This window comes from Pelophylax lessonae, assembly GCF_965119305.1.
Source record: "Pelophylax lessonae genome assembly, chromosome: 4".
In the NCBI taxonomy this organism is placed as follows: Eukaryota; Metazoa; Chordata; class Amphibia; order Anura; family Ranidae; genus Pelophylax; species Pelophylax lessonae.
The window spans coordinates 250,274,859-250,290,394 of NC_138771.1; the positions used below are offsets into that span (position 1 = coordinate 250,274,859).

Consider the following 15,536-nt stretch of genomic DNA (forward strand, 5'->3'; position numbering starts at 1 on the left):
TTATATGGGCTAACATGGAAACTTTTACATTTGCAAATGCAACTTTCAGCGGCAAGAATCTGCCGATTTCTTTCAGCTGTTTTTGCCACCTGTGAGGGCTAGCACAGCAAACGATTGTGTGGATCCAGCAGCAATCACCCCAGATAAAGTACTCGGTGGCCACAGCTAACCACTCGGAGGTGGGAAAAATGGTTGCAATTAACAGGTTCCTGCCATCGTCATTTGCACCACGGCTAGTAGCCTGAAGACTAGGTTCACACCTGTGTGGGACTGCACCAGTGAGTGCACCTGCAACCAAAACCATACTGCAGTTTAGATGTGTGGGGGTGACATTAATCCTAATGGAGCCCCCACACATTTGAAACCGCAGCACAGTTTCCCTGTACTGAGAACCTCCCTGCACTTGCCATTTTCATTTCCATGCGGGCTGCGTTTTCAGAAAAGGTGCAGGGACATTTTACCTGCATTGTCACAAGGCACAGCAGCCCATTCAAATGAATAGGCCGCCGTGCCCGTGCATAACATGGCTCTCACAGCCTCATAAGTGTGAACCTAGCCTAAATGAGCCTGTATTTTGTAGTGTACCCCAAGAAAAAGATTTTATAGGCAAGTCAAAAATCCAATTTTTTGCCTTTATACATACAGTTGTGTATGTAATGAGAAGGAATTATACATTTTTTCAAGCCTTACCATAGGCTGGTAAAGTATGTGTTCTCAAAATGCATTATCCATATGGTAGTGCAGCGCTGTAAAAAAATCTCCAAATCATATCACCTAATAAAGGGGCATCCACTCTCTATCAATGCACTATAGAAGTATATACAAAAAAGTGAAATCTGATTGATCTTTGCATAGAGTTCCTGCAGTAGTCTACACACGGTGTCGGCAAGCAGTCTTTCGCAATCTACCTATTGACCAAGGGCAGCCAACGGTGTAGATCTTGAACCCAGCCCTGCATTGCCGGTCCTTTCTCCCCCCAGCCTCCACTGCTCCCCTCTTCTCTGCAGAGCAGTAGGTATCACAGTATTGGATGGAGGGCGGGAGCTGGCCGAATAAACTTTTCACATTAACCAGCAGATGATTGGTTGCTAGGACTGCTTGGCATCCCAGCAACCAATCACCAGCTTGTTAACGTGAGACGTTAACTCCGGCAGCTCCTGCTTCCACCCTCTATCCAATACTGTTGCCTCCTGCTCTCTGCTCTGCTGTACATCTGTGTAAGGTAGAAGCCTACACTTGGACAGAGGACACTGCTATGAAGGCAGAGGAAAGTACAGTTTGGGTGTGTGAAGGGGACACTACTTTGGGAGGGGGGGCACATGACACAACAGTGGGGGGCACTGCAGGACAACATATGGGGGGGGTTAATGGTGTGATGTGAAGGGGGTCTCCCTTTCTCTAATAACGTTTTTATATATGGGGCAAAGTTAAATTACTTTAGCATGGACACCCACTCTTATACTTTCCATCAGGGGTAAATGCTCCTCTCAGGGCTCACTGCAGTGACACGTTAACCTTTTGCCATATACTTATACTTCAGGAGGAAGAGAATGCAGAGCAGCTGTAAAACCATCACAATTGCTTTATTAAAAGTGTAAAAATTACTTGCATATATAAGAAAACCGGCGCTACGTGTATCTGCCTTTTAAATTTATAGAATATGAAAAATTATTGCTGCTGTTCATCACACAATGAAAAACTAAACCATAAAACACAGCGCAAAACAGTACCCCTTATAGTGCAAATATAACATAAACGTAAATGTGAAAAAAGTCCCATGTGCAAAACAAGCAAGTGGCCAATGAAAGTCCATCAAAGTGAACACATTATTCCAAGAAAGTGCTTCTGTGCCAAACTGTTGGATTCCTGTGAGGATCTATAAATCTCATACAGTGATCTGTGGGTCACACTCCTATGTTCCTGAACTTACCAGCTAATGTGGACCCCTTAGCAGTACTGTGTGGGTCTGTCAGGCTTAGTCTGGTAAGTGAGGAGAGGTCACTTCCTATGGATCTTTAAAAGATCACAACTTAACTCTCCAGGCTGCTCAGCACAGAGTCTACAACAAAATGGCGAGCTGAGAATGTGACTTTGTCCACTGAAAGATGGTGAAAGACAAAGCTGGCCGTGAAGCTGAAAAAAAAAATTAAACCTTTCTCAAATCATAGCCAGTACCACTACAAGGTGACACTAAACTCTGATTAAAAATGTTTAGTTCACGAAAATACCTTATATTGCTCTTAGCCACCTCCAGATTTTTGTGCGCTACTGTGAACTGACTTCCTGCGTTTTTTTCCTCTCTCATTAATGGTCCCCCTTTATGTGGGAACCCAATCACCCTCTCTTGCTTGCTCCAGAGATGGACTAGGGACTATGGGATTTTTAGTGTGCATATAGCAGTGCACATGACTGCAATTTATTCGTACTAAATGGTAGTGAGAAGGGAAAAGGAAAGGGTTCGGAGCTCAAAGGACATTTGAAGGTAGAAAAACGCAAGCCGTTTCATGAAAAATGGAGCCACTAAAGTGTTACCAAACCCAGAACCTACATTTACTATATTTGGTCTCCCACAGTACACAGAACATGGAAATGCAATTTTAGTAAATATAAACCTATAAATGCCTTTTCTCATCAGCAGTATATAGCAGCCTTGTGACTTCTATCAGTTCCTAGTAAAGCTTGTAGGAGTTTTCATTCTCCCCCCTCTGTCTGGACAGTGCTGATTGGCCCTGTGCTGATGCACTCTCCAATGAAAAAACACTCTCTAGCAATACACACCAAATTGAGCATGTGCAGCCTGTCCCCTGGCACTGTAAATATCAGGTTATTTTTTAGAGACAGTGAAAGAAGAGGATCAGAGAAGACAGAATCAAACATCCTTTATACACAATGCAAAGGAGTAACCCCTTAGGTTCCATGGTGAGTATAACAAGCATGCTTTACTGCATATACAGACTGATTTTACAAGTGTTCAGTAACACTAAGTAGTGGATGTGTATAGATAATTTTTGGAGAGTGAAATAATTTAGTGTCACATTAAGGCAGAGGGGTCACAGCCAAAATTGGTAAGAATTTGCCATATTTCTGCTTTCAACACTCTTCTGCTGTATAGTTCCTAGATAATTCAGTTTGCATGTTTTCATTTCTGTTAAAGGGTCAGACTGCATTTGATGTTGCTGATGAAGATATTTTAGGATACTTAGAAGAACTTCAGAAGAAGCAAAAATTGGTAATTTTCTAACAGCTTATTCATTTTTTTTTTTATTCTATACCCTATTTATTTTAAGTACACAAATTTCATGTCTGCAAGTGTTTTATCAGTACAATATTTTTTTTTTAAAATGTTTTACATATGTTGGCTAATTGTGCGAGTTAATCCGACCGTTCTTGCTGTAAAAAGTCAGTAAAATGAAATGAACTTATTTTTCCTCTTTTATCTGATTGCTAAGGAGGTGATAGAGCTTACTATCAGGCAGCGCACCTGGAGTGTGCACTGTGTGTACATAGACAGGCACAGCGCCAGTAAACTATGATCCCTGCTCCCTCCTCACAGGAGTTGGTCTGATGGCATCAGGAGCATATAGCTCCGCTGCAGTAATTTTTCTTCTGAAAATGAGGGGTGAGTGGGAGACCATGCTGGAGCAGTGACGTGGTGCTACGTAAGTGTTTAGGAATAGGGTAGGAAAGTTAGTGGGGAATTTTTTTTTTTTTTTTACCTTATGCAGAAAATGCTTTAAAGTAAAACTAAAGGCAACATTTTTTTTTTTTTTTTTACTTTTGGATGAAGTGGAGAGATTAGAACACCTGTCAATTTTTATTGCGGTGTGTGCCCCTGTTGGAAAGAATCACCCTCTCTATATGTCCTGTTTTACCATCACCGAAAGTGAGAGTAAAATAAAATCCCAAGTTTTAGGTTGTTCCCCAGAAAAGTAATAGAAGGGCAATCTTCCAATAGGGACGCTAGTTCTTGTGACCTTGGGAACTCTCTTAATTTACAGGAATTTCCTCTTCCTGTTAGGCTATGGGACAGGAAGTGAAAGGAAATCTCTGTAATGGGACAGGGATGGCAAAAAAAAAAACACCCAGCAGTTTATAATCCTCCTTTCTCTATCGCTCATTGACAGACGTAGTCCTCGGTGATACAGCACCTTCGGGTTATGTTGCCTCCACAGGAGTAGGACTAGACAGGAAATGAAAAATGCTCTGGCCACACCCCAGGGGCAGTCCCCGAGGGTATATCCTCTCTCTCTCCGCCATAGCAAATCAGTTTTTTTCTGTCTAGTCTGGAGTAAGGACCTAGATACCTTGCTGGGATCTTCGGTCCTGGCAGGATTTTTTTCTTAGAAAAGAATTTTTTAAGACAGCTTTTTTTTTCTCCAGTGTTCCTGTGAGATCTTCAAGCAAGAAAGCTGAACTGGGCGACGGGCGGGATGTTGAGATCCAGTGGTCACCCCAGTTCAGCCTACGAGCGCGTGCAGGCCATAGCTCCGCGCTGGGTCGGCCGCGACATAGTCCCACTGGACGGGGACTGACCCTGCGAGTTAAACGTCTCGCTGAAACGCCAAAGACCATGAGTCACGGCGCCCGTATTGGTCGACAGCCCTCCTACCTCGGTGGAGAGGGGTACTGTCAGGAGTTGGCGCCCGCCTGGTTCCGGTATGGTGAGTAGTATGTTCCCCCTTTCCCCCTGACGGGTCTTGTGGTGAACGCGGGCCCCTCTCTGTAATGGTAAGGATGGGTTCCCCTCTATCCTACAACATGTCACAGATCCCCCTAATTGAGTGTGATTTTTGTGTACAAGAAGCCAGGAGGCTTGGTTTGGGAGCTGACAATCTAATTGTAAAAATGTGTAAATGATTGTAGTCAGTGGCAGTACTAGAACTTTACTGTGATAGTATAAGGTATCCTACCTGTCAGTAGCCACAGGGCGATGTCTATACATGTATACTGCATTCCAGATCATTCCTCCAGCTAAGCAGATGCCTCCCGACGGCCACGCACCGCATACGGCCCGCTAGGGTCCGGTACCTCCGACCACGCTGACCACCATGAGGGTGAAGGGTTGTGAGGCCGAGATCCTTCTGCAGACATGCCGCTATTCTGTGCAGGCCGCCACCATTGTCTGGTAGATCGCACGAGGCCGCCATTTTGGTGTAGCCTCGTGTCTCCAGCATGGGGGCGGCCATGTTTGAGGTGACTCAAACACCTCATGGAGCCAGGGGGAGGAGCCGGCAGGCGTGTTAAGGGGCGGAGCCGCCTCTTTTACCCAGGAAATAAGTTTTTTTTTTTTTTTACTTTGTCATTTTTTGTCGCTGGCAAGTGTCTTGTATAATCATTGACCCTGCCGCATAGGTATCCCCACCTGATCCCCTCAAGGTGGCCGCAGGACCCTCCAGTACCCCACTTGTTTTTAATGCATTATCGGCAGTTTTGGAGTCTTTGGTATCCCGGGTGGAGGTGGCCTGTCAGGGACGGGGGTCAAGTAGCGACCCCCGCCTACCCCTTTTGTTTATCAGATACTTCAGATACGGATTCGGAACTGGTCAATGCAGTTGCAGGTCCCTCTTAGAGGGCTGTTGTCTCAGGTAATATCTCCTCAGCAGTGAGGAGCACGTTTCTGCCTCCGCCATAGCACAAGAGTGGTGGATGCACTAGTTGTGTCCGTCCGGGAAACCTTTAGTCTTGAGGTTACACCGGCAGAGGTAGCTGAGACTGAGATTCCTTTTTGGTACTTGTTAGCCTACCAAAAGGGCGAAGGATTTTCCTTTACCCAAATGGGGTCGTTTTGAAACGAACCCCTGTTATTTCCAAACGCATGGCTAGGTGCTATCCGTTTGAGGAATTCCTCTTTATGGGATAGACGGTACCACCTGCTGTCTTGCCACAGACTGTTAGGATAAAAAGACCTCGTAACTAACGAGGACCTTCCTTTTCTGCTCATATAGAGTTGTTCGTTCTGCGAGGGCGGGCGATAAGGCGAAACCCTCCAAAGCCCCTTTAGAGGGGTTTCAAAGGGCGCTGGTCGGGTAAACAAAGAGTCCGGCTCAGCCAAGCCTGAAGAATATAGCCTGATGCGCCCCTACCCATCTCTGGGGTGGGGGGGGGATGTCTTCACCGGTTTCTGGAGGACACAGGATCGAGTTTCGATCACTTCCACCGGTGCGATTCTTCCCTTCTAACATTGAACGGTTTCAGGGGTTCTATTCGAACCTATTCACAATGCCCAGGAAAGAGGGCAAGGTGCGTCCAAATCTGGACTTGGGAAGAAAGAGTCCATCGGTACAGTGGTGGCCTCCCTGCATCAAAGAGATTTCCTGGCGTCCATAGACATATAGGATGCCTATCTTTATATCCCCATCATCGCAGGACATCAGCGTTTTTTTTCGCTTTCCCAAAGATCATCCCTGGTTCCCACCAGGAGACTGAACTATCTGGGCCTAAGGTTGGATACATCCTGGGCAAGAGAGTTTCTCCTTGCTGGGAAACTCCAGAAGGTTCAGTCAACGATTCGGATGTTGCTGTCCGTCAATTGGCTGGGACTGATGGTGGCCTTCTTAGAGGCAGTACCGTATACCCAGTCTCATACCCGAATTCTCCTGAAGGAGATTCTTTTTTAATGGAATCAGAATTCCGATTCCCTGGACAATCGTATCCGGTTGAGCGAGCGGACCAGGAAGTCTCCGATGCTCAACCAGGGGAAGTCATTTCTTCCGATAGTATCCAGATTACCAATAAGAGTATCGGAACTGAGAGCGATCAGATTTTGTCTGATTTACTGGATCGAGCAGCTCTAGAGCAGCCCGATTCGGATCCAATCGCATATGGCCTCTTCATCCAGAGGTTTTTCCCTAGCTGTCCCTTCATTGGGACATCCCGGATGTGGATCTGTTGGCACCTTGGCCTAACAGGGAGGTGCGGAGGTTTGTAGCTCGCGCCACGATCCTCTAGCGGACGCAGCAGAAACGCTGATCGCCCCGTGGGGGCAGTATCAGCTACGGCATGCCTTCCATCCTCTCAAGTTGCTGCGGGAACTTCTTCGCAGGATAGAGGTGGAGGGAATTCCAGTTATTCTGGAAATTCCGGATTGACCTCGTCGAGCCTGGTACGCCGACTTGGTGAGACTAGTCGTGGACGCTTCTTGGAGACTTCCTCTCAGGGAGGATTTGCGGTCTCAGGGACCGATCTTCCATCTTGCTTTACAGTCGCTGGCTTAATGGCCTGGCCATTGAGACCCAGGTACTGAAGGACAAGGGAGTGTCAGCTTCAGTTATTCCTACCTCCAGTTAAAGCAAGGAAAGCGACTTCCAGCACATGGAAGTCTTATATTGCATGGTGTGAATCTATTGGATTTCCCCCACAGACCTATTCGGTGACCCGAATTTTGGTCTGTCTGCAACAAGGGGTTGAGCAGAAACTATCCTTGAGCACAATCAAGGGTCAGGTTTTCGGCGTTAGCTATCTTCTTTCAAGAAACCTTTGGCTAATCATTCCTTGGTGCGGAATTTCATCCAGGGGGTGCGACATCTGGCTCCGCCAGTGTGCGCACCCTTACCGCCTGGTATCTTAATTTAGTGTGGTCGGTTCTTCAGAAACTTCTCTTTGAAGATATTAGGGAGATTCCCTTGCTTACATTCCCAGAAGGTGGCCTTCTTGGTGGCCATTACTTCTGTACGCAGGGTGTCAGAACTGGCCGCATTATCCTGTCGTTCCCCAGATCTGGTGGTTCATAGGGATAAGGTGGTTCTTCTTCCGAATCCATCCTTCCTTCCTAAAGTGGTTTTCGTAAGACGGACTCACTTTGTGTGATCACGGATAGCCCTTGAAGGGGGTTGCCTGTGTCTGCCGCGACCATATCTACATGGATCAGTCAGACGGTGGTACAGGCTTATTCTATTAAGGGTCGGAATCCTCCGTTCCCTGTTAGGGCGCACTTCACTCGAGCGCTCAGTACTTCCTGGGCCTTTCGCCATCAGGCGTCAGTGGTCCAGGTATGTAAAGCGGCCACCTGGTCGTCGGTACATACCTTTACAAAATTTTATAAAATTGATGTGATGGCATCGGCGGATGCCTCATTTGGCCGCAAGGTTTTGCAGGCCGCAATTTGAGGAGACCGGTGGTCTACCTCGAGGGTTTTTTTCTGTTTGAAAAATTTTTTTGTTGAGTCTCATCATTAAGGATGAGCATTGTAAACTTCTAGTTGGCACCGGTTGGGCCTTCTAGATTTGGATTTGATTTCCATTTTCCCACCCCTCATTTGTGATACTGCTCTGGGACTTCCCGAAGGTGCTGTATCACCGAGGACTACGTCTGTCAATGAGCGATAGAGAAAAATGGATTTTTGTAAAATCTTACCGTAAAATCCTTTTCTCTTAGCTCATTGACAGACGTAGTACCCGCCCCTCTGTTTTTGAGTTGGGTTAAATTCTCTAAGCACTGCTTTTGTGACATAACTGATTTGCTATGGCGGAGAGAGAGAGGATATACCCTCGCGGACTGCCCCTGGGGTGTGGCCAGAGCATTTCCTGTCTAGTCCTACTCCTGTGGAGGCAACATAACCCGAAGGTGCTGTATCGCCGAGGACTACGTCTGTCAATGAGCTAAGAGAAAAGGATTTTACGGTAAGACTTTACAAAAATCCATTTTTGCTCTCTCCAAAATGGGAAAAAGTTTTTAGCTTTTTTTAGTTCTACCTTTAGGGTAAACATGTAAACATTTAGACTTTTAGTACCACTTTAAGCTGGCCATAGACGGAAGACAGTAGGGCCTAGATATGACTGCTGTGCTAACCACCAGGCACTTGGTTTTATACATAGCGGATATGCACACTAAAGATACCTCTGACGCTCGCTTACTAGGAAAAACATTAGCTTTTTTTCTACCCTGTTCATTTGCTATTACCCTTGAAGCATAGTCTAGAAGTTTAGTGTCGGCTCCTCAGGCAAACTGCATTATCTCTTCCATCTGTGAGCAGTTTTTTTGGGAGACAACTAGCCTTTCGTCAGTGGGCACCTCTAGTTTCTGGCCCAGTGACATTGTTTAAGGATTCTGAGAGATCTGCAGAGGCCAACATTAGAAACGACCGTGTTGAGCATTGTTTTTGCTCAACAAGACTGGCAAGCTTTTCCTTGCAGTATAATCAGAAGAAGCCAGCAGTGCCTTTTTGTTGCAAAAAAAATGGGCAATTCAGGTGACTTTTTCTAATGTTCACAATGTTCTCTGCAGTGCTGAGATTACTCTGTGGGTCGCTACAGGTTCCAAACCAAGGTACACAGTCATAAAATGTAGGCAGAGCTTAAAGTAAACACTGCAGTGTCCAGTGGATAGTGTTGTTGCTCTTTGTTATGGATAAACTACTAGAGTTACTAATTTAATCTCCTGCACAGATGGGACCTCAGCTGTCAAATGGACAGCAGCTTCTGCCAGCTATAGCCATGTGTCTATTGGGGAAGCATTCTAGGACATGAAGTGCTAAATCCTTCACTGGATACATTTCCTTTTTATGTTTCTAAACGAACATTACACTTGATTTAGCAAAAAGACTTTAAATGTTGAGAGTAGAATCTTTCCTGGCAGTAAAATCCGAAGAAGCCAGCAGTGCCTTTTTGTTGTAAAAAAAATAAGGGATTCAGGTGTCTCTCTATTATTGGTAACCATAATAAGGGACTGTGGAGTCTGGGTGCAGAGACAAAGGTATCCAATGGAAGGGAATGTTTTCTCTTTTGTTCAATGACAGACACAGCGCCTGATCTTCATAACCACTGGGTTATACTGCCCCCTATAGGCAGAAAAAAAATCTGGCTACGTCTATGGGCAGTCCCAGGGGGTATACTCTTTCATAGGTACTACAGTTTTTTCTGGCTTATCAGGAGTAAGGACCTAGTTCTTTGCTGGGATCTCTGGTCCTGGCAAATTTTTTTCTCCTGGTTTTTTCCTGTGAGATCTACTATCAACTGCCAGACTGGGCGATGTGGTGGATAATCTAGGTCCAGTAATCACCCCAGTCTGGCCAGCGAGTGCGCGCGGACCTCAGTTCCAGGCTAGGTTGGCCCCGACATAGCCCCACTGAATGGAGGCTAGCCTGCGAGTCAAACGTCTGGGGAGGACGAATGCGACCAGGTCTCGACCTGAGTCGCAGCGTTCCTCCTGACCGACAGCCCCCCATTTAGATGGTGAGGGGTTCTGTCTGGAGCTGTGCCTGCCTGGTTCCTGGTATGGGGAGTACCTGTACCCCTTCTCCCCCTGGAGGGTTTTGTGTTGAACGTGGGGCTCCTCCTTGGGACGGTTGGACCCCTGGGGTTCCCCTCCTTCCCATCAAGCACCCCCCTATCCTCCCTCCACTTATGCTGGGATTGTGTGGGTGGTCTGGTCCACCTCCTGGTTTGGGGGCAGGGCCTTGCACTGGCGATGGGGGCCGGGGGGGTGCGCCACCGGGGACCGGACAATTGACTGTGCAGGGAGGGTTGTTCCTGATGGGGCCCCCTGCCATTGTCCCCCTCCTGCCTAGGTCTGTCCTTGAGGCCCAGGGATTCCTCCTGGGTGCCTCGTGGTGCCGCCATTTTTCTATAGCCTGTGTTTCTATGCACGCCATGTTTGTGTAGTCCAGCGGCCATTTTGCGATTTGCCATTGAAAATCGCGGCAAGCATGTGTCTGTGCTTAGTGCTTTTGTCTGATGACCAGGTGGTGCTGTCAGCGCTGTGGGGGTTGTCCCTTTTGCAGTGCTATACTTTTTGTCGGGTCCTCCTGGTAACTCATGGAGTCTTTGGAGTACATCTCCCCACATGACCCCCCTCTGAGGTTGCGGGGCCCTCCGGGTCACAAACCATCCATCGACGCACCGATACATCGGTCCTGGAGTACTTTGTGTCCCAGGTGGAGGTGGTTTTCAGGCGATGGGCTATCAAAAAGCACCCCCGCCTTCCCCTGCCTCATCTGTCTTATCAGATCCGCGGACGTGGGTCAACCTGTTGGGTCTGCGACCACGTGCCCAGAATCCTCAAGATAGTGAGGATGATTCCTCCAAATCTGCAACGGTGCACAAAAAGGCTCTGGTGGACGCACTGGGTGTATCTGTGCGTGAGACCTTAAAGATGGAGGACGCAGCTGCGACGGAGGCATAGGTTCCCTTTGGCACTCACAAGCCATTCAGAGCGGCAAAGGAGAATTATCGCTAAAGAGTGGGCATGACCAAAGCGTCACCTTAGGGTCCACAGGCAATTTACTCCGCGTTACCCCTATGAGGAGTCCCTTTATTAAGAAGTGGACTGTTCCACGGGTGATAGACCCTCCGGTTTGAAGATTGAACAAGGCAGCCATGATTCCGGTTGAAGAGTCCCTGGCCTTTAAAAATCTGTCTGACAGAAAGGCGGAGGCTGTGGCCTGCAATATCCACTGAGGCCGTATTCACTATTGCATTGGTGTCGCAAACTCTGACCGAGCTCCCCCCTGCCTTTGCTGAGCTGGCGGACCAAGCTGTATCAGGGGCTGCAGTTTCTGTGATGTCTTTGGATGCGGCTCTCTGTTTTGGCAGTCGTCCTATGGTGCATCTTTTCGCTTAAATGCTGGTCTGATCAGACTTCTAAAAAGGCCTTGATTGACCGCCCCCCCCCCCCTCCTTTCAAGGGGATCGCCTGTTTGGGGCTACCCTGGATGACATCATTAACGGTCTCATGGGGGGAAAGAGCACTTTTCTTCAGCAGGCTACGAAGGACAAGGAACCTCGTCGTAGACCTGGGTCCCCTCCTCGGGTCATAAGAAGTTTTTTCCGTTCCACAGAGTCGGACGAGGGCTCGAAGCCTTTCCAGGGCCTCTTATGGAGGATCGAAATGAGCCTGGTCTGGCAAGCCGAGAGCGAGCTTCTCCAAAGCCATGGACAAGGCTCCTTCAGCATGAAGGTGCTGCCTCACCCGTATTGGGGTTGGGGGGCGTCTTGGTTGGTTTCCGGACCTGTGGACTACCCTGGTACAAGACAAGTGGGTCCACGAAGTTGTTCAGTCCGGCTACTAGATTGAGTTTAACTCTTGTCCCCCGGCAAGGTTCTTTCCTTCACACTTGCGCCGGTCCCCAGACCATTTACAGGGTCTGTTTGGGGCTGTACAAGACCTGTTGCATCAAGGGGTGATTGTCCCGGTACAGACTTTTCAGGACTTTTACTCAAACCTGTTCACAGTTCCCAGGACGGAAGGCAAGGTGCAGCCATTCCTGGATCTCAAGGCACTGAACTGCTTTGTGCGGTTGCAGAAGTTCAAGATAGAGTCCGTTCACACCGTAGACGCATCCCTGCATTCCAATATGTGCCGGTCACCAGCGCTTCCTCCGCTTTGCTGTGGGAGAGGAGCATTATCAGTTTGTGGCATTACCCTTTGGTCTCGCCTCTTTTCCTCGGGTCTTCACAAAAGTGTTAGGCCCGGTCCTAGCGTCGTTATGCAAACGGGTGATCGCCGTACTGAGCTACTTGGACGACCTCCTTCTGCGAGCGGAGTCCCATACTGCTTTGGTGGAAAACCTGGAGATCACAATATGTACTCTGAAGGCGTTTGGCTGGATTCTGAATTTTCACAAGTCTGCTCTGGTTCTGTCCCTTAAGCTGGACTATCTGGGCCTGACTCTGGACCCGGCCTTAGCCAGAGTGCTCCTTCCTCTGGACAAACTCCAGAAATTGCAGGCTGCAATTCGTCTCCTGTTGTCCAGCGGATGGTCATTCCTCCTCACTTGCAGGCAGGTGCTGAGCCTGATGGTGTCTATCTTCGAGGCGGTTCCGTTTGCACCGTTCCAGACAAGGTCCCAGACAAGGGAGATTCTGGCCAATGGGACAAGATTCCAGTCTCTGGACAATCCTTCTACGGCTGAGCCGGGGAACGAAAGAATACCTGATATTGTGGCTTAGTTCTCCGGCGCTTCAGCTGGGCAAATCCTTCCTCCCCTTGTATTGGACAGTGGTCCCAACAGGTGCTAGCCTGTCCAGCTGAGGAGGCGTTCTCTGCAAAAATTCTGGGCTCTGGACGCTAGAAGGGTCCAGACTACCAACCAATGTCTTGGAACTATGAGCGATCAGACTGTGCCTGGACCATTGGACGGATCATTTTTAGGGATGTTTCCAGTGTGCATTCAATTGGACAATGCCACGGCCGTAGCTTATGTCATTTACTAAGGGGGCATAGTGTCCTGGCGGCTCAGGAGGTAGTCGGCATTCGAAGGTGGGCAGAAAGGTGCGTTCCAGCCCTCTCCGTCGTGCACATTCCCGGGGTGGAAAACTGGCAGGCGGATTACCTCAGTCGGCAGGCATTGGACCAAGGGGAGTGGTCCCTTCATCTGGAGATCTTTGATCAGTTGTCTCCTCGGTGGGGCACTCCTGAGGTGCATCTGTTGGTGTCTCGGCTCAACAGAAAGGTGCAGATGTTTGTGGCTCAGTCACAGGATCCTCTGGCAGACGCGCTGGTTGCCTCGTGGGGTCACTATCGTCTGGTTTACGCCTTCCATCCTCTCATGCTTCTGCCAAGACTTCTACACAGGATCAAGGCAGAAGTGATTCCGGTCATGTTAGTTGCTCCGGACTGGTCTTCACGGGCTTGGTACACCAATCTGGTGCGGCTGGTCTCTGACATTCCTTGGAAGGTTCCTCTCGGAGGATCTGCTGTCCCAAGGACTGATCTTCCATTCTGCTTTACAGTCTGTGGCTTTGACGGCTTGGCTGTTTAACGCTAGTTGCTGAAGCATAAAGGTTTATCGGAGTCTGTGATTCCTTCACTGTTAAAAAATAGGAAACCTTACTTCTAGGAGGACCTACCATCGTATGTGGAAGAAGTACATTGCGTGGTGTGGGTCTCTTGGGGTTCATCCTTGCTGCTTCTCGTGGCTCGGATTTTGACCGACCTTCAATGGGGATTGAACAAAAATGGGCCTGGAGTACCATCAAGGGCCAGGTGTCGACTTTGGCGGTTTTCTTTCAACGACCCTTGGGCCACACACTCCCTGGTGTGTACCTTTTTTATCCAGGGTGTCCAACACTTGGTTCCTCCAGTACGTTCCCCATTGCTGCCTTGGGACTTCAATTTGGTGCTTTCAGTCCTCCCTGAAGCCTCTTGGGAGATTCCCTTGCTTGCGCGCTGTCTCAGGTGGTGGCTATTACCTCTGTGCGCAGGGTGTCAGAATTGGCTGTGTTATCCTGTCCACCTTGGTGATTCACAGAGATGAGGTGGTTCTTTGCCCCTGTCCGTCATCCCTCCCAAAGGTCGTCTCTGATTTTAATTTTAATGAAGACATTGTGTTGCCTTTCCTGTGTCCCGGACCTAAACATCTGAAGGAAATTGCCTTGCATGCCTTGGATTTGGACTGGGCAATTAGGGTGTGCCTGGCAGCTATGGAGTCTTTCAGGAAGTCGGACTCACTATTTGTGCTCACGGATGGACCTCGGAAAGGGTTGTCTGCTTCCTCTGCGACCATTTCCAGATGGATCAGACAGATGGTGATTCCGGCCTATTCCATCAAGGGTTAGTCAGGTTCCTCCTTTCCCTGTCAAGGCGCACTCTCTACTCAGGCACTCAGTGCCTCATGGGCCTTCCGTCATCCTGCATCAGTGATGCAGGTTGGCAAGGTGGCCATCTGGTCAGTGGTGCACACTTTCACAAAGTTTTAAAATGGATGGCTTCTTTTGGCCGCAAGGTTTTGCAGGCTGCTGTTTAGAGGACTTAATCCTCGGGTGTATTTTTTTTTTTCACATGGGCTCCAGTTGTTTTGGTTGAGCTCTTGTTGCCTTGTTGACTACTGTTTAGCCTGGGGAATTTGGGACGTCCCAATGGTTATGAAGATCAGGAGCTGTGTCCGCCAATGAACGAGAGAAAATGGGATTTTTGACTTCGGGTAAAATCCATTTCTCTGATGTTCATTGACAGACACAGCACCCACCCCTCTGTGGAGTTCTAATTTTTCTGACACTGCTTGTAACAAAACTGAGTGCCTATAGCAGGGAGAAGGAGTATATGCCCTGGGACTGCCCATAGGCGTAGCCAGATTCTTTTTTTTTTTCCTAGTGTCCTACTCCTGTAGGGGGCAGTATTACCCAATGGTTATGAATATTATGAGCTGTGTCTATGAATGAACATCAGAGAAATAGATTTTATAAGTCAAAAATCCCTTTATTTCTCACTGTCCACCAATTTAAGATTCTGGTCAGAGGCAGCAGTCTGCAAAACGGCTTGGCAGTAAAGCCAGCAACCCACCAGTCTTGCCACAAGGGTGATTCCTCTGCAGCTCTGGTGTACTGGATATTCACAGTGACACAAGGTCACACTTTAGGAGTAACTCAGGGCCTACTCTGCCTGCATGAGTAATAGTCTGTCAGCTTTTGTGTGTGTGTGTGTGTGTGTGTGTGTGTGTGTGTGTGTGTGTGTGTGTGTGTGTGTGTATATACACACTTTTTTTTTTTTTTTTTTTCGTTTTAAAGTGGTTAAGGCTGAAGGTTTTCTTTATCTTCTTGCATTCTATGCATGAAGGTAAAAAACCTGTGTGCAGCAGCCCCCCGCAATACTTACCTGAGCCC

The 15,536-nt window shown here is 48.1% G+C and overlaps 1 protein-coding gene across 1 annotated transcript in view; it reads left to right on the forward strand.

The window, feature by feature from the left end:
* Nucleotides 1–15,536, forward strand: part of PPP1R12A (protein phosphatase 1 regulatory subunit 12A) — a 297,833-nt gene that overhangs the window by 123,968 nt on the left and 158,329 nt on the right. The window contains exon 6 of the mRNA XM_082254983.1: nt 3,155–3,229. Coding sequence (XP_082111109.1) covers nt 3,155–3,229 — 75 coding nt within the window. The remainder of the gene's footprint in view (nt 1–3,154; nt 3,230–15,536) is intronic.